The sequence below is a fragment of the Alosa pseudoharengus genome, unplaced genomic scaffold (genome assembly GCF_046254945.1).
Source record: "Alosa pseudoharengus isolate Yale_2024_CS ecotype anadromous, Long Island Sound unplaced genomic scaffold, YU_APseudo_1.1 YU_APseudo_1.1_scf_19, whole genome shotgun sequence".
Classification (NCBI taxonomy): Eukaryota; Metazoa; Chordata; class Actinopteri; order Clupeiformes; family Clupeidae; genus Alosa; species Alosa pseudoharengus.
Genome location: NW_027468657.1, coordinates 28,030,606 through 28,056,630, shown reverse-complemented (window position 1 = coordinate 28,056,630; position 26,025 = coordinate 28,030,606). Strand labels below are relative to the sequence as shown.

Genomic DNA, 26,025 nt, shown 5'->3' with positions numbered 1-26,025 from the left:
AGGGGTACTGATGTCCTGCGAACTGTGGGTTTCTTCCTGTCGCTGGACTTCAACCGACTGACTTGATGCACTTCTTAAGAAATAGCTATCAATGCGGGGACCCTGTGTTCCCTCTACCAAGCACTTCTTTTTCCCTTGATGAATTTTCAGGCCCTTTAGACTTGTAACCTTCTGCCAACCACACACACACATCTGCAGCTTTTTCTCAGTTTTCTCTGCACTAGTGGCTTCCACAAACATGTTTTCCTTACTCGTAATCAAATTCGTTCCAGGGTCAGTAACCATGTCTATCACAAGTGAGTCATCTTCCGCCCCTGCTCTCGCTGACTCTAGGGGTATTTTTTCATTATGTCGTACTGTAGCTTAGTAGGGTGCAGCCCATAGCTTAGTGAAGCCTGGGCTACTGCCACAATGAGCTGCTAACCCATTGTAGCCCCGGCGGGGTCTATTTCCTCCTGTCAGCCGTCTTTCCGTGCTGTCACAAGGTCTTTCCCTAGTTGCCAGCTGCCCTATTCACAGCAGTCACTAGCCTACGCTAGCTTCAGCATTACATTAATACACAGGATTAGATGTTAAAATCCCTTGTGCCAAAATCCAAGGTAAAAACACATTCAGAAGCCCCTGCTCTTTAACTTTAAAAAGCACACTACCCACAAATCCGCCAACAAATGGTCACAAGCACAATGCAAATGGCCTATCCAACAGCAGTAGCCTATATAGTATGCAGCTAGGAAGGGAACAGAGCTGAGAAGGATCGTGCGAAGCCGAATATGTGATATAAAAACTACTTGTTTTCAATCTATGCAAAGGACAACAAACGCATTGACGTCATTACTTATAGCGGCAAGAATCATAATCGCTTTCAACTTCCTTGGATTGTATCGTTCTCATCGAATTTGACGACGAAATGTGTACAAAAGGAATGGCTCGGCAAGTACTATTGTTTGCTTTGGTCTTCTTTCTTAGCACCGTCCACGGACAGGTCAGTTACTCTATTCCGGAGGAGATGGCTGTTGGATCTGTGGTTGGTAACATAGCACAGGATTTAGGATTGGAACTGAAAAGACTGAAATCCGGCAGAGCTCGAGTTTATGCTGGAGACAGCACGGAATACATCGTGCTGAATAAAGACAGGGGACTCCTCACCATCAAAGAGAGAATAGACCGAGAGGCACTATGTGGACAGACTACGCCTTGCACACTAGATTTTCAGATTATTCTGGAGAATCCGATGGAATTATACAGGATAACAGTTGAAATAATAGATGTAAACGATAATGCTCCCACGTTCAAAAATAGTGAAAAATGTTTTGAAATGCCTGAATCCGCTGTTGTTGGATCGAAATTTCTGTTAGATAAAGCAATGGATCTAGACATTGGTATCAATGGCCTTCAGACATACACATTAAAACCAACAGAAAATTTCGTACTGAAATTACATAGCCAGGCAGATGGCAGTAAAAAAGTTGAAATGATTTTACAGAAGCCTCTAGACCGAGAGAAACAAGAGGACATATCGCTTGTTTTAACAGCAATGGATGGCGGAGAGCCATTAATGTCGGGGACGGTAAAAATACATATCACAGTATTAGATATCAATGACAATGTGCCAGTTTTCTCCAAAGCTGTGTATAAAACAGTTGTGACTGAAAACTCACCAAAAGGTACTGTGTTAACCAGTGTTAATGCTTACGACGCAGATAAAGGGTCAAATGGTCAAGTTAGTTATTTAATCCCGAACAGTCAGCATGACGTGTTTTTTTGTGCAGGAAAATGGCGAAGTGATATTAGTGGGAGATATCGACTATGAAACAGCCAAGCATTACGAGATTGATGTAGAAGCAGTGGATAAGGGCGGGCTATCGGATTCAAGTAAGATAATCGTAGAGGTTGTTGACGTTAATGATAACAACCCGACAGTTCAGTAAATGAAGACTCGGCCGCAGGCACAGTCATAGCAATGATTAGTGTCAATGATCCAGATTCTGAAAAGAATGGTCGAGTTCACTGCGTTATGGGTGATAACATCGCTTTCGCTATTAAATCAACTTCAAACGGATTTTATAGCATCATTACGGACAGTGCATTGGACCGTGAAACAGACTCGGGTTATAACATTAGTGTGACTTGTTCCGATGAAGGCGTGCCCTCACTCTCTAGCAGCGTCACTCTCTCATTGCAGGTGTCTGATGTAAATGATAATGCGCCTGTTTTTGAAAAAAGTTCATATGCTGCATCCATTGTGGAGAATAACACTGGCTGTGGACGCAGATTGGAAACAGAATGCCCGCGTATCGTATATTTTAGATGAATCGTCGACAAATGGAGTGCCTATCTCTTCATATGTCTCTGTCGATGCTAAAACCGGGGTCATTCGTGCCGTGCGTTCTTTCGATTATGAGCAGATGAAGGACTTTGTGTTCCGCGTAAAAGCGCAAGACGGAGGGTCTCCTCCGCTAAGCAGTAATGTCAGTGTTAAAATAACTATTCAAGATCAAAACGACAACGCACCACAGGTGCTCTATCCCGTACACACCAGTGGCTCCCTGGTGGCTGAAATGGTGCCTCGGTCAGCAGATGTAGGCTATCTCGTCACAAAAGTGGTGGCTGTCGACGTAGATTCTGGACAGAATGCCTGGCTCTCTTATAAACTACAGAAAATGACAGACAGGGCCTTGTTTGAAGTTGGTGCTCAGAATGGAGAAATAAGGACTATTCGCCAAATCACTGACAAGGATGCCGTAAAACAAAAGCTAACTGTTGTAGTGGAAGACAACGGACAGCCAGCTCGCTCGGCGACTGTGAATGTTAACGTGGCGGTGGCAGACAGCTTCCCTGAGGTGCTATCAGAGTTCACCGACTTAATGCCGGATAAGGAGTATAACGACAACCTGACGTTTTACCTGGTGTTGGCTTTAGCCGTAGTTTCATTCCTCTTCATTATATCCATCATAGCCATACTGTCGGTGAAATGTTACAGGTGGAGACGTGTTTTATAAGTCCAATGGAAATCTTCCTGTTATTCCATATTACCCACCTCTTTACGCGGACGCGGGTGGCACTGGAACACTCCAACGCGTTTACAATTACGAGCTGTACAGAACAACTGACTCCCGAAAGAGTGATGTGAAATATGGAGGTCCTTGTAGTCAAAGCATCATTAGTCTGGACACAGGTGGATCACAGACACTTCCTCATATGCAGAGAGACAGAATGAGCACTGAAGACTTAAAAGACCAGGTGAGCATGGTTCATAAGCTTTCCACACGTTACACTTGTGTTTATCTATGCTCACTCACTCACTCACTCACTCACTCACTCACTCACTCACTCACTCACTCACTCACTCACTCACTCACTCTCACACACACACACACACACACACACACACACACACACACACACACACACACACACACTTACTTACCCCTTTGTAGCTCTTTCCCACCGTGTCTCATCATGTCTCGTAGTGTAAACTACCCATGTCTGCTCACACATTTTAAACAGTTCTTTAAACAGAAACTAGTGCAAGACGCGCCTTCATGTGAGTAGGTTTGCAGTGCTTTCCCAAATGCTGACCATGGTCCTGAATATACATTGATCCACTGCAACGTTAGAGCATACTAAGACGCTGGCGGTTCTTTTTGGCCTAAGAGGCATGCACATGTAGAGAGTGGACTTGTATGACATATTTAGTGCCATGCAATTCCTGACCAATTACGCATCTTAGCACTGATTAGCTGATAGTGCAATGGTGGTTCCATTCCACGGAATATCTGATTTAGATATTTTGATATGATATGGTTTCTGGCTGCTTACTAAAAAAATACTAGTGTAATTTACCAGTGTAGTTCTATTGGTTCGTCTCAGAGGGCCGCTGTTGGCCAACAGTATGTTGCTGATGAACATAGACCATCCTACAAATAGTACCACCCCATCATTAGTACAAGACCAGTGTAAAAGAAAGAACAAAACGGAGCTGTCTCTTTACACTCCATGATAATTTTCTACTACTACGGGGGATAATCACACCTTGCATGCCTATTCAGCTCTGCAAATATGACTCGTCATTGTTTCTTTTGGATTGCACGGTTTCCGACGGGAATGTGTTCGACTAAAGGAATATCACAGCATGTCCTTTTGTTCATGTCGGTCATCTCACTAAGCTCAGTGTCCGGGCAAGTAAGCTACTCGATTGCCGAGGAGATGGCTAAAGGCTCTGTTGTCGGTAACATAGCGCAGGACTTGGGATTGGACCTGAAAAGACTGAAATCAGGTAAAGCTCGTATTTATACGACAGATAGCAGTGAATACATCGAGCTGAATAGAGATAGGGGGATTCTCGTTATCAAAGAGAGAATAGACCGAGAGGCATTATGCGCACAGACTACGCCTTGCGCTCTTCACTTTCAGATTATTCTGGAAAATCCAATGGAATTGTACAGAGTAACTGTAGAGATTACTGATATGAATGATAACGCACCCACTTTTAAAAACAACGAGAAACGTTTTGAAATAAGTGAATCCGCTGTTTTAGGATCGAAATTTGTGTTGGACAAAGCGATGGATTTAGACATAGGCACTAATGGCCTTCAAAGCTATACATTAAAACCAACAGATCATTTTGTATTAAAACTGCATAGCCAGGCTGACGGAAGTAAAAAGGTTGAAATGGTTTTACAGAAACATCTAGATCGAGAGAAAGAAGAGAATATGTCGCTTCTTCTGACAGCTATGGACGGCGGTGAGCCCCTTATGTCGGGTACAGTTTATATATACATTACCGTGTTAGATGTTAACGACAATGCTCCTGTTTTCACAAAGGCTGTCTATAAAAGCGTACTACCTGAAAATGCCAGTAAAGGAACATTAGTTACTTCGGTCAGTGCTTCAGATGTAGATAAAGGCAGTAATGGGGAAGTGAGTTATTTGATTTCAAATAGTCTCGACGGCGTGTCTGAATTGTTTCATATAGAGAAAAATGGTGACATTATTTTAGTGGGGCAGGTCGACTATGAAACATCCAAATATTATCAAATTGATATAGAAGCGGTTGATAATGGTGGGTTGTCAGACTCGAGTAAAATAATAGTAGATGTAACTGACGTCAATGATAACAGCCCTGTTATTAATATAATTTCGCAATCCACTTCAATAAACGAAGACTCTCCAGTGAATACAGTGGTAGCGATGATTAGTGTGGATGACCCAGACTCTGACAAAAACGGCGAAGTGCACTGTGGAATGAATGATAACATTCCTTTTGCGATAAAGACAACATCAAATGGTTTCTACAGTGTTGTTACTGACAGTGCACTGGACCGAGAAACAGACTCCGAGTATAATATTACAGTGACGTGCTCTGATGAAGGTGTTCCATCGCTTTCCAGCACCATCACTCTCACCTTAAAGATTACAGATGTAAATGATAACGCACCTCTGTTCGAAAAGAGCGCATATGAGGCATCTATTGTTGAAAACAACTCGCCAGGCCTCTCTGTATTTGCAGTTAAGGCCGTAGACGCAGACTGGAAGCAGAATGCCCGCGTCTCCTATATACTGGATGACAGCCAGATTAATGGAGTAGCTGTCTCTTCGTATGTGTCAGTCAATGCTGAGAGTGGAGTCATACACGCAGTGCGTTCTTTTGATTACGAACAGATAAAAGACTTTCAGTTCCGTGTGAAGGCCCAAGATGGAGGTTCACCACCGTTAATGAGCAATGTTAGCGTTAAAATAGTCATCCAAGATCAAAATGACAATGCACCGCAGATTCTTTATCCAGTACAGACAAGTAGTTCTATGCTGGCAGAAATTGTGCCTCGTTCAGCAGACGTAGGCTATCTGGTCACTAAAGTGGTGGCTGTGGATGTGGACTCTGGACAGAATGCCTGGCTGTCATATACACTTCTCAAAACAACCGACAGAGCCCTGTTTGAAGTAGGTGCGCAGAATGGAGAAATAAGGACTGTTCGCCAGGTCACTGACAAGGATGCAGTGAAACAAAAACTAACAGTAATAGTTGAGGACAACGGACAGCCCTCTCGCTCAGCTACAGTCAACGTCAACGTGGCGGTTGCGGACAGTTTTCCTGAAGTGCTCTCGGAATTTACTGACTTTACGCACGATAAGGAATATAATGAAAATCTTACATTCTATCTTGTTTTGGCACTGGCTGTGGTATCTTTCCTCTTCGTCGTTTCTCTTATAGCCATTCTGTCAGTGAAATGCTACAGATGGAGACGCGATCGGATGTTTTACAAATCTAATGGACAGCTTCCAGTAATTCCATACTACCCACCCCTTTACGCAGACGTTGGGGGCACGGGTACACTGCAACACGTGTACAACTATGAGGTGTGTCGCACCACTGACTCCAGAAAGAGTGATCTGAAATTCAGCAGACCCTCTAGTCAGAGCATCATTAGTCTGGATACTAGTGGAACTCTGACTCTTCGGAATGCGCAGAGAGACAAACTGGTCATGGAAGACCCAGACGACCAGGTGAGCAGAACATGTAAACAGTTTTAATTATAGTATTTTACCTAGGTCTACAGGATAGGTTTTTTTAATTATTATATTGAATTGTATAATAGACATATTTTATAAAACATAATTGTTATTAGTTGATCTGACCTTTCGAATTATGTTTATAATAATTGGCATGCGTTTTGTGAAGCACGTTGCGGTTTTTTATTTATTCTTCCTCCTTGTGCTCACTCCAATCTTTATGTGCGTTGAGATATACAATAGCACGATTAATGGTACATATTAAGAATATTTATTCTGTCTAGCTGACGATCCTCAGTGCTTTCCAAATCGCTGGCCATGGTACTGAATAATACTCTGAACACCTCTGTCTTCTCAGTCTCTGAATACTCTGTCCTAATATCAACGGCAAAAAATGTGCATGCTGTTTGCAGAACTTGTTTGGATTTTTTAAAAGATAATCTACCCAGAATGTCAGTTTATGTTAGTTTGTGCGGCATAAGTCTCTGACAGTAGAGATGAAAATAATTTTAGGATTTTCACTGTCAAGTGTTTAGCACATGTATGTGTGTGTGGATCCACTTGATCATCCAATTGCGTTTTCTGAGGTTTATCAATATGGTAGAATGATGGTGCAGTTCTGTCAAATCGGCTCAGAGGGCCGCTGTTGACCACTAGTATGCTGCTTAACTCAGACCTTACTAATACCTCCCACACAACCCTTACGTTGTCAGTGTAAAAGAAACGCACAGTAACGGAGCTGTGGATTTAAGATGTAGGCTACATTATTTTTTTAGCAATACCAGGGATGACTACGCGTCTCCTATCTCTTCCTTTCTGCAATTGCGACTTGTGATACATTCTCTCGGATTCTACTGTCTATCCAGGCTTAAGCAGCACAATTTTTCGTCCAGAATAATGGCACGGCAAGTCCTATTGTTCCTGTCCGTCATCTTACTTGGATCAGTGCACGGGCAAGTCAGTTACTCCATTGCTGAGGAGATGGCTAAAGGCTCTGTTGTCGGTAACATAGCGCAGGATTTAGGATTGGACCTGAAACGACTGAAATCAGGTAAAGCGCGTGTTTTTACGGGGGGTAACATCGAATACATCGAGCTGAATAAAGACAGGGGAGTCCTCGTTATCAAAGAGAGAATAGACCGAGAGGCATTATGCGCACAGACTACGCCTTGCGCTCTTCATTTTGAGATCATTCTTGAAAATCCAATGGAGTTATATAGAGTAACAGTAGAGATTACCGATGTAAATGATAATGCACCAACATTTAGAAATAGCGAGAAACGGTTTGAAATACTTGAATCAGCAGTAGTAGGATCAAAATTTGTATTGGACAAAGCAATGGATCTCGACATTGGTATCAACGGCCTTCAGAGCTATACATTAAAACCATCAGATAACTTTGCATTGAAACTACATAATCAAGCGGATGGTAGTAAAAAGGTAGAAATGGTTTTAAAGACGCAACTAGATCGCGAGAAAGAGGAGAATATATCGCTTCTTCTGACAGCTATGGATGGCGGTGAGCCCCTTATGTCGGGTACAGTTCAGATATATATCACTGTGTTAGATGCTAATGACAACGCTCCTGTTTTTACAAAATCTGTCTATAAAAGCATAATACCTGAAGATTCCAAAAAAGGAACATCGGTTACTTCTGTCAGTGCGTCCGATGCAGATAAAGGAAGCAACGGACAAGTAAGTTATTTCATTTCAAACAGCCTCGATGGCGTATCTGATTTGTTTCATATAGAGGAAAACGGTGACATAATTTTAGTGGGTCAGGTAGATTATGAAACAGCCAAATATTATCAGATTGATATAGAAGCAGTTGATAATGGTGGATTGTCAGACTCAAGTAAAATAATAGTGGATGTAACTGACGTCAATGACAACAGCCCTATTATTACTGTTGTATCGCAGTCTATTTCAGTAAATGAAGATTCCCCTACAAGCACAGTTACAGCAATGATTCGTGTGAATGATCCGGATTCTGATAAAAATGGCGAGGTGCACTGTGGAATTAATGACAACATTCCCTTTGCCATCAAGTCAACATCAAATGGTTTCTACAGTATTGTCACTGACAGTGCACTGGACCGAGAAACAGAGTCCGAGTATAATATTACTGTGACGTGTTCTGATGAAGGTGTTCCATCGCTTTCCAGCACCATCACTCTCACCTTAAAGATTACAGATGTAAATGATAACGCACCTCTGTTCGAAAAGAGCGCATATGAGGCATCTATTGTTGAAAACAACTCGCCAGGCCTCTCTATATTTGCAGTCAGGGCCGTAGACGCAGACTGGAAGCAGAATGCCCGCGTCTCCTATATTCTGGATGACAGCAAGATTAATGGAGTAGCTGTCTCTTCGTATGTGTCAGTCAATGCTGAGAGTGGAGTCATACACGCAGTGCGTTCTTTTGATTACGAGCAGATAAAATACTTTCAGTTCCGTGTGAAGGCCCAAGATGGAGGCTCACCTCCCTTAATAAGCAATGTTAGCGTTAAAATAGTCATCCAAGATCAAAATGACAACGCACCGCAAATTCTTTATCCAGTACAGACAAGTAGTTCTATTCTGGCAGAAATTGTGCCTCGGTCAGCAGATGTGGGCTATCTGGTCACCAAAGTGGTGGCTGTGGATGTGGACTCTGGGCAGAATGCCTGGCTGTCATATAAACTTGTAAAAGCCACCGACAGAGCCCTGTTTGAAGTAGGCGCTCAGAATGGAGAAATAAGGACTGTTCGCCAGGTGACTGACAAGGATGCAATGAAACAAAAACTAACAGTTATAGTCGAAGACAACGGACAGCCCTCTCGCTCAGCTACAGTCAACGTCAATGTGGCAGTTGCGGACAGTTTTCCAGAGGTGCTGTCGGAATTTACTGACTTTACGCATGACAAGGAATACAATGACAATCTTACATTCTATCTTGTTTTGGCGCTGGCGGTGGTGTCTTTCCTCTTCGTCGTTTCTCTTATAGCCATACTGTCAGTGAAATGCTACAGATGGAGACGCGATCGGATGTTTTACAAATCTAATGGACAGCTTCCAGTAATTCCATACTACCCACCCCTTTACGCAGACGTTGGGGGCACGGGTACACTGCAACACGTGTACAACTATGAGGTGTGTCGCACCACTGACTCAAGAAAAAGTGATCTGAAATACAGCAGACCCTCTAGTCAGAGCATCATTAGTCTGGATACTAGTGGAACTCTGACTCTACGGAATGCGCAGAGAGACAAACTGGTCATGGAAGACCCAGACTATCAGGTGAGCGCAACATGCATTAACTTTTCCTTAATTTCTATACACGGTTGAGAAATGTCACCCTGGATTTTATATTCGATTGTTTGTCGTCGAGCCTTCAGCCCCTTGTGCGCGCACAAAGACACACCCACAGACACAGACACAGAAACACACACACACACACAGACAGACTTTATTATTTCATAGACATGAGTTTGGTGAAGTGCTTTAATACATTTTATTAATTTTCCTTTGTCAAGCATTTGATAAAAATGATTAGACATACTGTTATGAAACGTTATATGTATGACGCTAGCGTTTGGTTTGGTTACATGCAGGCTCCCAGTAATAATCAAGATAATGTGTATCGTGGTACTTGAGAGTTGACATAGACTAGTTGTTTCGTAGTACGTGTAATTCAACAGATCTGACTCAGAGTGCCGCTGTTGGTCAGCGTGTAGGATTTTGTCTATGGACTCTGACAGTCCCTCCCTTTATCATCTCAGCATAAGAGACAGAAAAATAATCTTACAAACATCGCTGGAGAACAGGGAACAGCCAGGGCACTATACGGTCGAGGACGTTGATCTTTTGATCTTTTTCTGGCTATTCAAACGACAAAAACATGTGTTGTTATCAATAGGACGAGCAGGACAAAGGAATACCTTGGCTTTCTTTCACGGATTGCATCGTGTTAAATATCTCACAAAGAGAAAATGTCGGACATCACCGTCGTGCGGCAAGTATTGTTCGCTCTGCTCATCTTCCTCTATTCGGTGCATGGGCAGGTTAGCTATTCTGTTCCCGAGGAGATGTCGAAAGGTTCGTTAGTCGGTAACATAGCGCAGGATTTGGGTTTAGATTTGAAAAGGCTGAGATCGGGGAAAGCACGTATTTATAGTGAGGACAGTACTGAATACATCGAGCTGAATAAAGACAGAGGGATCCTGCTTATCAAGGAGAGAATAGACAGAGAGACATTGTGCGGACAGAGGACGCCATGCGCCCTGCATTTCCAGATTATCCTTGAGAATCCAATGGAATTATACAGCATTAATGTTGAAATCACAGACATAAACGATAACCCTCCGAGTTTCGAAAATAATGAAATTAAGTTTAAAATCAGCGAATCGGCAGTTATCGGGGCCAAGTTTGTATTAGAGAGGGCAAATGATGCTGATGTTGGAGTGAATGATCTTCAGAGCTACTCTTTAAATACCAATGATAATTTTGTGCTGAAATTAAAAAACCAGCCAGATGGAAGAAAAATTGTGGAGATGGCTTTGCAGAAGCCCTTAGATCGAGAAAAGCAAGAAATGTTGACATTGGTCTTAACGGCCGTTGATGGAGGAGACCCACAGTTATCTGGCACGGCACAGATACACATCACTGTCCTAGACGTAAATGATAATGCGCCTGTTTTTACGCAGCCGATTTACAAGGCCAGTATAACAGAGAATGTAGCAAAAGGCACAGTTATAACAACGGTCAGTGCGTCCGACGCTGACCAAGGGTCTAATGGAGATATCACATATTCCATAACAAACATTATGGATGAAACACGCGACATGTTTGAAATAGGTGAGAAAACCGGAGTATTACAGTCAACAGGAAAAGTAGATTATGAAAAGGTGCGACATTATGAGATACATGTTCAAGCTAGTGATGAAGGGGGTCTAACAGATTTGTGTAAAGTTCAGCTCGATGTTTTAGACACGAATGACAACGCACCCACAATCAATGTATTATCAATGTCAAACGTTATTGCTGAAGATTGGAAGCCTGGGGTTGTAGTAGGCATGTTTAAAGTGCAGGATCCGGATTCTGGAGAGGACGGTAGAGTTCAGTGCTTAATCATGGATAATTTACCATTTACACTAAAAACGACAACAAATGGGTTTTACAGCCTCGTTACAGATGCTGATTTAGATAGAGAAATTAATTCAGTGTATAATATCACAGTGACGTGCAACGATGCGGGGTTGCCGTCGCTCTCCAGCAGCATCAGCCTCTCATTACAAGTATCAGACGTCAATGACAACGCGCCCATGTTTGAAAAGAGCTCGTATGAGGCCTCGGTTGTAGAAAACAACACACCGGGCATCTCAATTTTCAGGCTGTTAGCCAAAGACGCAGACTGGAACCAGAATGCCCGCGTGTCTTACATATTGGAGGAATCCTCTGTTAATGGAGTCTCTGTCTCGTCTTATGTGTCTGTCAATGCTGAGAGCGGTGTCATTAATGCAGTCCGCTCGTTTGATTATGAACAACTCAAATCTTTCCATTTCCGCGTAAAAGCGCAGGATGGTGGTTCTCCTCCACTGAGTAGCAATGTTAGCGTCGTTATACTTATTCAGGACCAAAACGACAACGCACCACAAATTCTTTATCCAGTACATACCAGTGGCTCCCTTGTAACGGAAATCGTGCCTCGTTCAGCTGATGTGGGCTATCTGGTCACCAAAGTAGTTGCTGTTGATGTGGACTCTGGACAGAATGCCTGGCTCTCTTATAAAATTCAGAAAGTGACAGACAGAGCGCTGTTTGAAGTTGGGGCTCAGAATGGAGAAATAAGAACCATTCGACAAGTTAATGATAAAGATGCTGTGAAGCAAAAGCTCACTGTTGTAGTGGAGGACAACGGACAGCCCTCTCGCTCAGCTACAGTCAATGTGAATGTGGCTCTGGCAGACAGCTTCCCTGAAGTGCTGTCGGAGTTCAGTGATTTTACGCACGACAAAGAATACAATGACAACCTGACTTTTTACCTCGTATTGGCCCTGGCTGTAGTTTCCTTTCTCTTCATCGTGTCCATAATAGCCATACTATCAGTGAAATGCTACAGATGGAAACGTGACAGGATGTTTTATAAATCCAACGGAAATCTACCGGTTATTCCGTATTACCCACCCCTTTACGCAGACGTAGGTGGCACAGGAACTCTACAGCATGTGTACAACTACGAACATTACAGAACAACCGACTCCAGAAAGAGTGATCTGAAATATGTCAGACCTTGTAATCAAAGCATCATCAGTCTGGATAACACTGAAATACAGACTCTACCGCATGCGCACGGCGAGAAACTGATTGACGACACTGACGATCAGGTGAGGGATTTTCGAAGCAAAAATATATTTTCTACTATGCAATGCTGTGCTATGCTATACTATAATATTGTATGAACAACTTGGTTTGTTTTATTTGGTATTGTATTTAAATCAGTTCAGTCAGAGATGATGTAATGAATTTATTTGCAAAAGGTTGCTGTTCTTGTTTGTGCGGAAGTTCCACTGTTGGTAATGCGACCATAATTTTTTCAGATATTAAATGTGAAGCATATTTTTATTAGAGTTGTTCATAGACATGTACAACGTCCATACTGACAGTCTAATGATTTTTAATTCGTGGTTCTACTTCTTACCTTTTATAGTATCACTGATTTGCATTACTTGCACCTGAAATAGGCCTATACATTCTTTAAAAGTCACCCCCTCCATATCAGTGGCGTGAAGTTCATCTTGTGGGACTTGTAGTAGAGCTCGGGGCCTTTGGTTAGGCTTGAAGAGTAGCTAATGACGGTGAAGGCTCTTTGTCATTTGAGTGAATTTGTGACAACTCTTGTTATGTTTCTCTTCACATGATATTATTATCAAACTTTAACAGCTACATCGATTAATTCTTCCCATGCTAAAAATGTGTAGTTCAACAGATCTGACTCAGAGCGCCGCTGTTGGTTAGCGTCTAGAATTGTGTGTGTATGGATTCCGACAATCCCTCCCTTTATCACCTCAACATAAGAGACAGAAAAATAATCTTACAAACACCGCCGGAGAACAGGGAACAGTCAGGACACTATGGTAGAGGACGTGGATATGTAATTCTGGCTATTCAAAGGACAAAAAACGGTGTTATTATCAACAGGGGAGGACGATTTGGAATACCTTTCTTTTACGGATTGCATCGTGTTAAATATCTCTCACAAAGAGAAAATGTCGGACATCACCGTCGTGCGGCAAGTATTGTTCGCTTTGCTCTTCTTCGTCTGTTCGGTGCATGGGCAGGTCAGCTATTCTGTTCCCGAGGAGATGTCGAAAGGTTCTTTGGTCGGAAACATCGCGCAGGATTTGGGTTTAGATTTAAAAAGACTGAAATCGGGGAAAGCACGTATGTATACTGAGGACAACACTGAATACATTGAGCTGAATAAAGACAGAGGGCTTCTGCTCATCAAGGAGAGGATAGACAGGGAGACATTGTGTGGACAAAAGACACCATGCGCCCTGCATTTTCAGATTATTCTTGAGAATCCCGTGGAATTATACAGCATTAATGTTGAAATCACAGACATAAATGATAACCCCCCAAGCTTCGAAAAGAATGAAATGAAGTTTAAAATCAGTGAATCGGCGGTTATTGGGGCCAAATTTGTGTTAGAGAGGGCAAACGATGCTGATGTTGGTGTGAACAATCTTCAGAGCTATTATTTGAATACTAATGATAATTTTTTGCTTAAATTGAAAAACCAGCCAGATGGTAAGAAATTTGTGGAAATGGTTTTACAGAAGCCTTTAGACCGAGAAAAGGAAGATACTTTGTCACTGGTTTTAACAGCTGTAGATGGAGGAGACCCACAGTTATCTAGCACTGCGCAGATTCATATCACTGTCTTAGATGCAAATGATAATGCGCCTGTATTTACGCAGCCGATTTATAGGGCAAGTATTGAAGAGAATGTGCCAAAAGGCACAATTTTATCAGCAGTCACTGCTTCAGATGCTGACCAGGGCTCATACGGAGACATTATATATTCCATAACAAATATTATGGATGAAACACGCGACATGTTTGAAATAGATGAGAAAAGTGGAGTGTTGAAGTTGAAAGGAACAATTGATTATGAAAAGGCTCGACATTACGAAATAGATGTGCAAGCGAGTGATGAAGGGGGTCTTACTGATTCGTGTAAAGTACAAATCGATGTTTTAGACACGAATGATAACGCACCCTTCATCAGTATATTATCAATGCCAAGTAAAATTGCTGAAGATGCAAAGCCAGGAGTTGTAGTTGGCATGTTTAAAGTACAGGATCCAGATTCTGGAGAAGACGGACGAGTTCAGTGCTTAACTACAGACAATTTACCATTTACACTGAAAACAACAACAAATGGGTTTTACAGCCTCGTTACAGATGCTGATTTAGATAGAGAAATTAATTCAGTGTATAATATCACAGTGACATGCAACGATGCAGGTTTGCCGTCGCTCTCCAGCAGCATCAGCCTCTCATTACAAGTATCAGACGTCAATGACAACGCGCCCATGTTTGAAAAGAGCTCGTATGAGGCCTCGGTTGTAGAAAACAACACACCGGGCATCTCCATTTTCAGGCTGTTGGCCAAAGACGCAGACTGGAACCAGAATGCCCGAGTGTCTTACATATTAGAGGAATCCTCTGTTAATGGAGTATCCGTTTCCTCTTATGTGTCTGTCAACGCTGAGAGCGGTGTCATTAATGCTTTCCGCTCATTTGATTATGAGCAGCTGAAATCTTTCCATTTGCGCGTAAAAGCACAGGATGGTGGTTCTCCTCCACTGAGTAGCAATGTTAGCGTTGTTATACTTATTCAGGACCAAAACGACAACCCGCCACAAATTCTTTATCCAGTACAGACTAGTGGCTCCCTCGTTACTGAAATTGTGCCTCGTTCAGCTGATGTGGGCTATCTTGTCACCAAAGTAGTGGCTGTTGATGTGGACTCTGGACAAAATGCCTGGCTCTCTTATAAACTCCTAAAAGCGACAGACAGAGCGCTGTTCGAAGTTGGTGCACAGAATGGAGAAATAAGAACCATCCGACAAGTAAATGATAAAGATGCTGTGAAGCAAAAACTTACTGTTGTAGTGGAGGACAACGGACAGCCCTCTCGCTCTGCTACTGTCAATGTGAATGTGGCTTTGGCGGACAGCTTTCCTGAAGTGCTCTCAGAGTTCAGTGATTTTACGCACGACAAGGAGTACAATGACAATCTGACGTTTTATCTCGTCTTGGCCCTGGCTGTAGTTTCTTTTCTTTTCATCGTGTCCATAATAGCCATACTATCAGTGAAATGCTACAGATGGAAACGTGATCGAATGTTTTATAAATCCAACGGAAATCTACCCGTTATTCCGTATTACCCGCCCCTTTACGCAGACGTAGGGGGCACAGGAACTCTACAGCATGTGTACAACTACGAACATTACAGAACAAACGACTCCAGAAAGAGTGATATGAAATATGTCAGACCTTGTAATCAAAGCATCATCAGTCTGGACAATACTGAAATACAGACTCTACCGCATGCGCACGGCGACAAATTGATTGACGACACTGACGATCAGGTGAGGGGTTTGAGGTTTTCTACTATACTATGCTATGCTATAATAGTCTACTAGAGTATATGATGAACATTTTCTTTTCTTTTTAAAGAAAAGACATTCCTTTTATTATTGTGTAAAATCCAATATTGTGAGTTGCAGTGTGACCATCGTTTATTTGTTATCAGAAACGTTTCAAAAGAATTGTGCTATAGTGTCCATCCTCTGGAAGACATGTATAACCTCCATCCATGCTAACAGTCATTCTTATGCCATTTTCACATGTGGTTCTACTTTTTTTCACCACCCTAATTTGCAGTTATTGCTCCTAAAATATTAATTCTTGAAAAGTCTTCCTCTGCATTTAAGTGGCTTGTAGTTCGTCTTATTGGACTCGTAGTGACGCTGTTGGTTAGTGCGCTGCAGCTGAACGAAAATATATCAGGCAGTTCCTCCCACTCGTCTCCATATTGTCGAGAGGAGCAGTCGAACGCAGACCGTTGTACTGTTAACATGAACAGCAAGACGGGATCATTCTTTTGTTTGTTTCGGGAATATTAAAGGACCTTTGGAGGAGGCAATTTGGATTACTATTCTCGCGAAGGTTTCAGTTTAAGGAAGCTTTTGAGAACACAAAATAACGATGGGCAAAAACAGGACATGGCAAGTACTATTATTCTTTTGCGTTTTAGGTCTAGGTTTAGTGCTTGGACAGGTTAGCTATTCAATTCCAGAAGAAATCCCTAAAGGCTCCTTTATCGGAAACATAGCACAAGATTTGGGGTTGGATTTGAAAAGACTGAACAAGGGCAAAGCGCGCATTCACACAGGAGATGATACAGAATACATCGCGCTGAACAAGGACAGGGGAGTCCTTTCTATCAAAGAGAGAATAGACCGAGAGACATTGTGCGGGCAGACTACGCCATGCGCTCTACATTTTCAGATCATGCTAGAGGATCCCATGGAATTCTACACAGTCACGGTCGAGATAACAGACATAAATGACAATCCCCCCGTTTTCAGACAGAATGAAATTAAATTTGAAATAAACGAATTGGCACAAACAGGGGCGCGTTTCGTTTTAGAGAGAGCAAATGACCAAGACGTCGGCGTCAATGGTCTCCAAAGCTATACACTGAATCCGTCAGATCATTTCGTTTTACAGTTACATAGTGACGCAGACGGCCACAAAAATGTAGAAATGGTCTTACAAAAGTCACTAGATCGAGAGAAAAATGGTCATTTAACATTAATGTTGACGGCTTTGGATGGAGGAGATCCTCAACTGTCTGGAACAATGCAGATTGAGATCGCAGTGTTGGATGCGAATGACAACGCACCAGTCTGCTCTCAGTCAGTATACAAGGCAGCCGTAGCAGAAAATGCACCACTAGGCACCCTTTTAACTACAGTTAGTGCGTCGGACGCCGACCAAGGTTTACATGGAATAGTGTCATATTCAGTTTCGACAGAAGGAGCAAATTCACTGTTTGACGTTGACCCCCGCGAAGGAGTGGTAAAATTAATTGGAAATATTGATTATGAAAAACAGAAATATTACCAATTAAACATTCAAGCAAGAGATCACGGTGGACATGTTGATGTATGTAAAGTGATGATCAGTGTTAATGATATAAATGATAATAAACCCGTCATAACTATTATGTCGAAGTCAAAAGCGATATCTGAGGATTCAAAAAAAGATACAGCTGTAGCTATACTTGGTGTACAAGACCCAGACTCTGGAGAAAACGGAAAGGTCCAGTGTTTTATAAACGACAATATACCGTTTTCACTCAAATCCACATCAAGCAACTTTTTTAGTCTGGTCACAGATAACGAGTTGGATCGGGAGGGGCAGAAAGATTATAACATCACGGTGACGTGCACTGATGAAGGAGTACCATCGCTCTCCAACAGCGTCACCCTCTCCTTGCAAATATCAGATGTAAATGACAACGCGCCTGTATTTCAAAAAAGTTCATATGAGGCCTCAATTTTAGAGAACAACTCACCGGGTCTTTCTATTTTCGCCATTAGCGCTCAAGACGCAGATTGGAACCAGAATGCTCGTATCTCGTACATGCTAGAGGAATCCACAATAAATGGAGCATCTGTCTCAGCTTACGTATCTGTTAATGCTGACAGTGGAGTAATTAATGCATTGCGTTCTTTTGACTACGAACAAATCAAAGATTTTCAGTTTCACGTTAGAGCCCAGGATGGAGGCTCACCCCCACGGAGCAGTAATGTGAGTGTGAGAATTATTATTCAGGACCAAAATGACAACGCCCCTCAAGTGCTATATCCAGTGCATACAGGCAGCTCCCTCGTTGCTGAAATCGTGCCACGTTCAGCAGATGTGGGCTATCTTGTGACAAAAGTTGTGGCTGTAGATGTGGACTCTGGACAGAATGCCTGGCTCTCATACAAACTACAGAAAAACACAGAGAGGGCGCTGTTTGAAGTTGGGGCTCAGAATGGAGAAATAAGAACTATTCGCCAAATCACTGATAAAGATGCTGTTAAACAGAAAGTCACTGTTGTAGTGGAGGACAACGGTCAGCCCTCTCGCTCTGCTACAGTCAATGTGAATGTGGCTTTGGCAGACAGCTTTCCAGAAGTGCTCTCAGAGTTCAGTGATTTTACGCACGACAAGGAATATAATGAAAACCTCACCTTTTATCTCGTCTTAGCCTTGGCGGTAGTTTCTTGTCTTTTTATCGTGTCTATCATTGCGATCTTTTCAGTGAAATGCTACAGGTGGAGACGAGAGCGGATGTTTTATGAATCCAACGGACATCTCCCTGTTATACCGTATTACCCGCCTCTTTACGCAGACGCTGGAAACACAGGAACTTTACAGCACGTGTATAATTATGAGGTGTGCAGAACAACAGACTCTCGAAAGAGTGATCTGAAACATATGCGACCTTGCAGTCAGAGCATAATTAGTCTAAACACCAACGGAACCCTTACACTGCCGCATGCGCACAGAGAAAAGTTCATAATTGAGGATACAGACGATAAGGTGAGAATATTTGTAAACATTTCTGGGTTGTTTTACATCACACTTTCAGTATGTAAATAAAGGGAAGTAATTTATCTCGAATACAAATGTTAGAGTTGATCTAGTGTTGTCGCTGGCCTTGGTGCTGAAATGAACCAGTCGAACAAGGCTCTCTAAGTCTCTCTCTCTCTCTCTCTCTCGTCCACTCACTTACACGCACACACACACACACACACACACACACACACACACACACACACACACATACATACACACTGACCTGACACACACGCCTTTATACATTTAAATGCATAACTCTATAATGGACATTTTTCCGGTGTCATGTGTATTATGTTTATAACTCTGATTACGTTTTGTAATATGTGCTCACTGCTCATGTGTATGACATTTCACAATACTTTTTTATTTGTGTAGTGTGATAGGTTGGACTCTAAGTGCCGCTGTTGGTCAGGGTTTTAGATTTGGCTGACATTTTAGAGGTACCTCCCCATAACGTCACAGTGAATCAAAGAAAGAAAGACAGCCTTAACCCGTATCCGTATTCGGGAAAACACCTCGAGTCGGGCACTGTTTCTTTCGTTGCAAGTTGATACCTTGGTGTAAGACAACGGCGCTACACAGAGCTATATTGGAATACATGGCTAATTGGATATCTACGTTCTGCTGACGGGAAAGGCTGTATTTTGGATTGAAATCTGAAAAGAAAAATGTCGACCAGGACAATGGCGCGGAGCATACTGGTATTAGTGGTGATGTTCGATCTCTGTTGTGTGCACGGGCAGGTCAGTTACTCCATTCCAGAAGAAATGTCGAAGGGCTCTTTAGTAGGTAATATAGTGCAAGATTTGGGCTTAGATATAAAACGACTGAAAACAGGCAAGGGCCGAATATTCACGGGTGACCAGGCAGACTATATTGCGCTAGACAAGGACAAGGGCATCCTTCTGATCAAAGAGAGAATAGACAGAGAAGCGCTGTGCGGGCAAATATCGCCATGCGCTTTACATTTTCAGATAATTCTTGAGAACCCGATGGAGTTATACAGTGTGACGGTAGAAATTACAGATATTAACGATAATGCTCCCAGTTTTGAAAGGAGTGAAATGAAATTTGAGATAAGTGAAAATGCTGCAATTGGTGCTCGTTTCATGTTGGAGATAGCAGTTGATCCGGATGTTGGTACAAATGGTCTCCAAACCTACACCCTAAATCCTACGGATAATTTTCAACTGAAATTAAATCAGCAGCCAGACGGTGGGAAGACAGTCGAAATGGTTCTCCAGAAATCCCTGGACCGAGAGAGAAAGGACGATATGACGCTGGTGTTGACTGCAGTTGATGGAGGAGAACCACAGATGTCAGGGACCGTGAAAATACACGTTACTGTGTTAGATGTAAACGATAATGCCCCAGTTTTTACGCAGCAGATTTACAAAGTCTCTGTAAATGAAAACTCTCCGAAGGGAGCGCAATTGACCACAGTAAGCGCCACTGATGCTGACAATGGCTCAAACAACATAGTCACCTACTCTCTGTCACGAAGCGCTGCTAGTATATCCGACATGTTTTCTGTAGACAGGCGTAATGGAGAAGTTATGTTGATCGGTCAACTGGACTATGAAAGAACACGAAATTATCAGTTTTTTGTTGAGGGTAAAGATGAAGGGGGTTTTTTAGATTCCTGCAAAATTATTGTGGATGTTATAGACATAAATGACAACAGTCCAGTTATTAGCACTATATCTAAGTCCAGCACAACAGCTGAGAATGCCCCACTTAATACAGTAATTGCTATGATCAGCGTGAATGATCCGGACTCCGGCAATAATGGCCAGGTGAGCTGCAGTATCAATAAACACATTCCATTTGCTATCAATCCATCGTCTAATCGTTTCTACAGCATAGTAACTGATAGTGAATTAGATCGGGAGGAAAACTCTGAATACAACATAACTGTAACATGTTCGGATGAGGGTGTGCCCTCCCTCTCCAGCCGCGCAGATTTGTCTTTAAAAATAACCGATATAAACGACAATGCGCCTGTGTTTGAAAAGAGCTCGTATAAGGCTTATATTTTAGAAAACAACACACCGGGCCTGTCGATTTTCACTGTTAGAGCGCGAGACGCAGACTGGAATCAAAATGCTCGCGTGTCATACATATTAGAAGAGTCCTCGAATAATAGAGTGCCTGTGTCGTCTTATGTTTCTGTTAATGCAGAGAGTGGTGTAATTCATGCTGTGCGGTCATTCGATTATGAGCAGATTAAATCATTCACATTCCACATAAAAGCGCAGGACGGAGGCTCTCCACCACTGAGTAGCAATGTTAGTGTTAAAATAATAATACAAGATCAGAATGATAATGCACCCCAGGTTCTATATCCAGTACAAACGAGCGGATCTTTGGTCGCTGAGATTGTTCCTCGTTCAGCTGATGTGGGCTATCTGGTCACCAAAGTGGTGGCTGTTGATGTGGACTCTGGACAGAATGCTTGGCTCTCTTATAAACTCCTAAAAGCGACAGACAGAGCCTTGTTTGAAGTTGGTGCACAGAATGGAGAAATAAGAACCATTCGACAAGTAAATGATAAAGATACAGTGAAGCAAAAGCTCAGTGTTGTAGTGGAGGACAACGGACAGCCCTCTCGCTCAGCTACAGTCAATGTTAATGTGGCTTTGGCGGACAGCTTTCCTGAAGTCCTCTCGGAGTTCAATGATTTTACGCACGACAAGGAATACAATGACAACCTGACTTTTTATCTCGTCTTGGCCCTGACTGTTGTTTCTTTTCTCTTCATCGTGTCAATAATAGCCATACTGTCAGTCAAATGTTACAGATGGAAACGTGACAGGATGTTTTATAAATCCAACGGAAATCTACCGGTTATTCCATATTACCCGCCCCTTTACGCAGACGTAGGGGGCACAGGAACTCTACAGCATGTGTACAACTACGAACATTACAGAACAACCGACTCCAGAAAGAGTGATCTGAAATATGTCAGACCTTGTAATCAAAGCATCATCAGTCTGGATAACACTGAAATACAGACTCTACCGCATGCGCACGGCGAGAAACTGATTGACGACTCTGATCAGGTGAGGGATTTTAAGCAACTTACTTTATATAATTATAATATTATTTTCATACCATGTTTGTATTTCGGTATGCATTGAATCCTTAATAGAAAGCCACTTGAAGTGTGACTCGCAGTGTGCAATTCAGAGTGCAGTATTTTTCAACCCCATGTGTTTGCAATACTGTACATAGTGCGTGCTTAATTGTGTCTATGCAAATTAGTTAAATACACACGTATTTGCGTACTTATTCCCGCATTTCTAATACATTACATTCAGTGTATTAACTGAAATATCACTGTGGAATTAGCCTCAACGGGTAGAGATATTTAGTAACAGTACGGCTGTTACATGTAGAAACGATAGACGTACACTATTCAAAATTACTGATTTGCACTTCTCATTCTTTATATGAGTGCACTTACGTTGTAATTTCTCAAAACAAAAACATAGACTTAAATCATGTGTAGTTCCTGTGGTTTGACTCGTAGTGCCGCTGTTGGTTAGTGAGTAGCAGCTGAGTGAAAATATATTAAGCAGTTCCTCCCACCTGGGATCATACATTGTCTAGAGGAACAGTTGGACGCAGGCCGTCGTACTGTTAACATGAAAACCAAGACAGGATATCTCTTTTGTTTGATCCCGGAGTATTAAACGAATTGGATGTACGCTTTTGGGATTACTATACTCGTCGAATATTTGCATTTGAAGAGCTGGTAGACAGTATTTGCAGCATTTTTTTCGAGGAAAATGGAGAAAATCGGAATATGGCAAGTAGTATTATTCATCTGCGTTTTCAATTTAGGGCTAGTGTACGGACAGGTTAGTTATTCAATTCCTGAGGAAATGCCCAAAGGCTCATTTGTTGGAAACATAGCGCAAGATTTGGGATTGGATTTGAAAAGACTGAGCATTGGCAGAGCTCGCATTTATACCGGAGAGGATACAGAATACATCGCGCTGAACAAGGACAGGGGAGTCCTTTCTATCAAAGAAAGAATCGACCGAGAGACATTGTGCGGTCAGACTACGCCATGCGCTCTACATTTTCAGATCATGCTAGAGGATCCCATGGAATTCTACACAATCATGGTAGAGATAACAGACATAAATGATAATCCCCCCGTTTTCAGACAGAATGAAATTAAATTTGAGATCAATGAGTTTGCGCAGACAGGCGCCCGTTTTGTTTTAGAGAGAGCTAAAGACCACGATGTTGGTATTAACGGTCTCCAAAGCTATTCATTGAATCCCAACGATAATTTCGTGCTGAAACTACATAGTGACCCAGAGGGTACTAAAAATATAGAAATGGTTTTACAAAAGTCACTAGATCGGGAGTTAAATGAACATTTGTCATTAATTTTGACGGCTTTGGATGGAGGAGACCCCCAAATGTCAGGAACAATGCAGATACAGATCACAGTGTTAGATGCAAATGACAACGCACCAGTCTGTTCTCAGTCCGTCTACAAGGCAGCCGTAGCAGAAAATTCTCCACTAGGCACCATTTTAACTACAGTTAGTGCATCTGACGCCGACCAAGGCTCACATGGCGTAGTATCATATTCTGTTTCCTCAGAGGATGCAAATTCTTTGTTTGACATTGACTCTCGAGAAGGAGTGGTGAGATTAATTGGAAGCATTGATTATGAAAAACAGAAATACTATCAATTGAATATCCAGGCTAGAGATCATGGGGGACACTCTGATGTTTGTAAAGTTATGATTAATGTGAATGATATAAATGATAATAAGCCAGGCATAAGTATTATGTCGAAATCAAAAGCAATATCTGAAGACTCAAAAACAGGTACAGCTGTAGCTATACTAAACGTGCAGGACGCAGACTCTGGAGAAAACGGAAAAGTCCACTGTTCCATAGACGACAATTTACCGTTTACACTTAAATCAACATCAAACCATTTTTTCAGTTTGGTGACTGACAACGACTTAGATAGGGAGAGACAGAAAGATTATAACATCACGGTGACGTGCACTGATGAGGGAGTGCCTTCGCTCTCCAACACAGTCACCCTCTCCTTGCAAATATCCGATGTAAATGACAACGCGCCTGTGTTTGAAAAAAGTTCATATGAGGCCTCAATTTTAGAGAACAACTCACCGGGTCTCTCCATATTCGCCATTCGCGCACAAGACGCAGATTGGAACCAGAATGCGCGTATCTCATATATGCTAGAGGAATCCACAATAAATGGAGCATCTGTCTCAGGTTATGTATCTGTTAATGCTGACAGTGGAGTAATTAACGCATTGCGCTCTTTTGACTACGAACAAATAAAAGATTTTCAGTTTCACGTTAGAGCCCAGGATGGAGGCTCACCCCCACGGAACAGTAATGTGAGTGTGAGAATTAGTATTCAGGACCAGAATGACAACGCCCCTCAAGTGCTATATCCAGTGCATACAGGCAGCTCCCTCGTTGCTGAAATTGTGCCTCGTTCAGCAGATGTGGGCTATCTTGTGACAAAAGTTGTGGCTGTAGATGTGGACTCTGGACAGAATGCCTGGCTCTCATACAAACTACAAAAAAACATGGAGAGGGCTTTGTTTGAAGTGGGCGCTCAGAATGGAGAAATAAGAACTATCCGCCAAATCACTGATAAGGATGCTGTAAAGCAAAAGCTTACTGTTGTAGTGGAGGACAACGGTCAGCCCTCTCGGTCCGCAACAGTCAATGTTAACGTGGCATTGGCGGACAGCTTTCCAGAAGTGCTCTCAGAGTTCAGTGATTTTACGCATGACAAGGAATATAATGACAATCTCACCTTTTATCTAGTCTTAGCCTTAGCGGTAGTTTCTTGTCTTTTTATCGTGTCTATCATTGCGATTTTTTCAGTGAAATGCTACAGGTGGAGACGAGAGCGGATGTTTTATAAATCCAACGGACATCTCCCTGTTATACCGTATTACCCGCCTCTTTACGCAGACGCTGGAAACACAGGAACTTTACAGCACGTGTATAATTATGAGGTGTGCAGAACAACAGACTCTCCAAAGAGTGATCTGAAACATATGCGACCTTGCAGTCAGAGCATAATTAGTCTCAACACCAACGGAACCCTTACACTGCAGCATGCGCACAGAGAAAAGCTCATAATTGAGGATACAGACGATCAGGTGAGCTCATCTTCAGACATTTCTGTATATCACACGTTTCTTATGTAAACAAAATTACGTGACTGATCTCGTCAATGGAGTGTTGTTGCTGACCTTGGTGCTGAATTGATTTCAACTGAGTTGGTGTTTAATTGAAACACACTCTCTTTCTCTCTCCGTCTCACTCACTCACTCACTCACTCACTCACTCACCTCACTCACCTCACTCACCTCACTCACCTCACTCACCTCACTCACCTCACTCACTCACACACACACACACACACACACACACACAGTTTAATGGGCCTGTGTTTAACTAACATGACCGAAGTCATTTTGATGGAATGTATATAATGTTTTTTTGAAGATTGTGTAGTTTGATAAATTGGACTCTAAGTGCCGCTGTTGGTCAGGGTGAACATTTTAAAGGAACCTCCCCATAACGTCATAGTGAATGAAGAAGGAAAGCCACCCCGTAAGCCCCGTATCTGTATTCGGGAACACATCGGGTCGGACACTGTTTTCTTTTGCTGCATATTGATATGTTGGTTTAAGATCACGGCGCTGCAAAATACTACTTTGGAATATATGTCATATCGAATATCTAGGCTACGTGTTGCTGACTGGACAGACTGCGTTTTGGACTGATTTCAGAAAAGAA

General features: G+C 42.3%; 6 protein-coding genes across 20 annotated transcripts in view; all 6 read left to right on the top strand.

Annotated features, from left to right (window-relative positions):
- The window catches only part of LOC143132571 (protocadherin gamma-A4-like), a 202,319-nt gene that overhangs the window by 106,538 nt on the left and 69,756 nt on the right, over positions 1-26,025 (top strand). The window contains exon 1 of one of the 15 annotated variants that reach the window (XM_076292181.1): positions 7,211-9,789. The exons of 12 other annotated variants lie outside the window; for them this stretch is intronic. In XM_076292181.1, the coding sequence (XP_076148296.1) occupies positions 7,408-9,789 (2,382 nt within the window). In that variant the 5' untranslated portion in view covers positions 7,211-7,407. Of the gene's footprint in view, positions 1-7,210; positions 9,790-10,332; positions 12,876-13,757; positions 16,152-26,025 lie in introns of those variants that run through there. 2 more of the 15 variants (XM_076292178.1, XM_076292177.1) reach the window with 2 other exon arrangements.
- On the top strand, positions 2,229-3,060 carry LOC143133295 (protocadherin gamma-A6-like). Its single transcript, XM_076293079.1, has one exon. It carries the CDS (start codon positions 2,229-2,231, stop codon positions 2,997-2,999), a length of 771 nt encoding a protein of 256 aa, XP_076149194.1. The 3' UTR covers positions 3,000-3,060.
- On the top strand, positions 3,624-7,382 carry LOC143133294 (protocadherin beta-16-like). Its single transcript, XM_076293078.1, has 2 exons — positions 3,624-6,504; positions 7,377-7,382. The coding sequence occupies exons 1-2, from the start codon at positions 4,060-4,062 to the stop codon at positions 7,380-7,382; spliced, it is 2,451 nt and encodes an 816-aa protein (XP_076149193.1). The 5' UTR covers positions 3,624-4,059.
- LOC143133185 (protocadherin beta-16-like) lies at positions 16,694-19,334 on the top strand. Its single transcript, XM_076292952.1, has one exon. It carries the CDS (start codon positions 16,771-16,773, stop codon positions 19,219-19,221), a length of 2,451 nt encoding a protein of 816 aa, XP_076149067.1. The 5' UTR covers positions 16,694-16,770; the 3' UTR covers positions 19,222-19,334.
- LOC143133293 (protocadherin beta-16-like) lies at positions 19,631-22,434 on the top strand. Its single transcript, XM_076293077.1, has 2 exons — positions 19,631-22,262; positions 22,390-22,434. The coding sequence occupies exons 1-2, from the start codon at positions 19,869-19,871 to the stop codon at positions 22,432-22,434; spliced, it is 2,439 nt and encodes an 812-aa protein (XP_076149192.1). The 5' UTR covers positions 19,631-19,868.
- Positions 22,818-25,430, top strand: LOC143133292 (protocadherin gamma-A11-like). The gene has a single exon (XM_076293076.1). It carries the CDS (start codon positions 22,992-22,994, stop codon positions 25,428-25,430), a length of 2,439 nt encoding a protein of 812 aa, XP_076149191.1. The 5' UTR covers positions 22,818-22,991.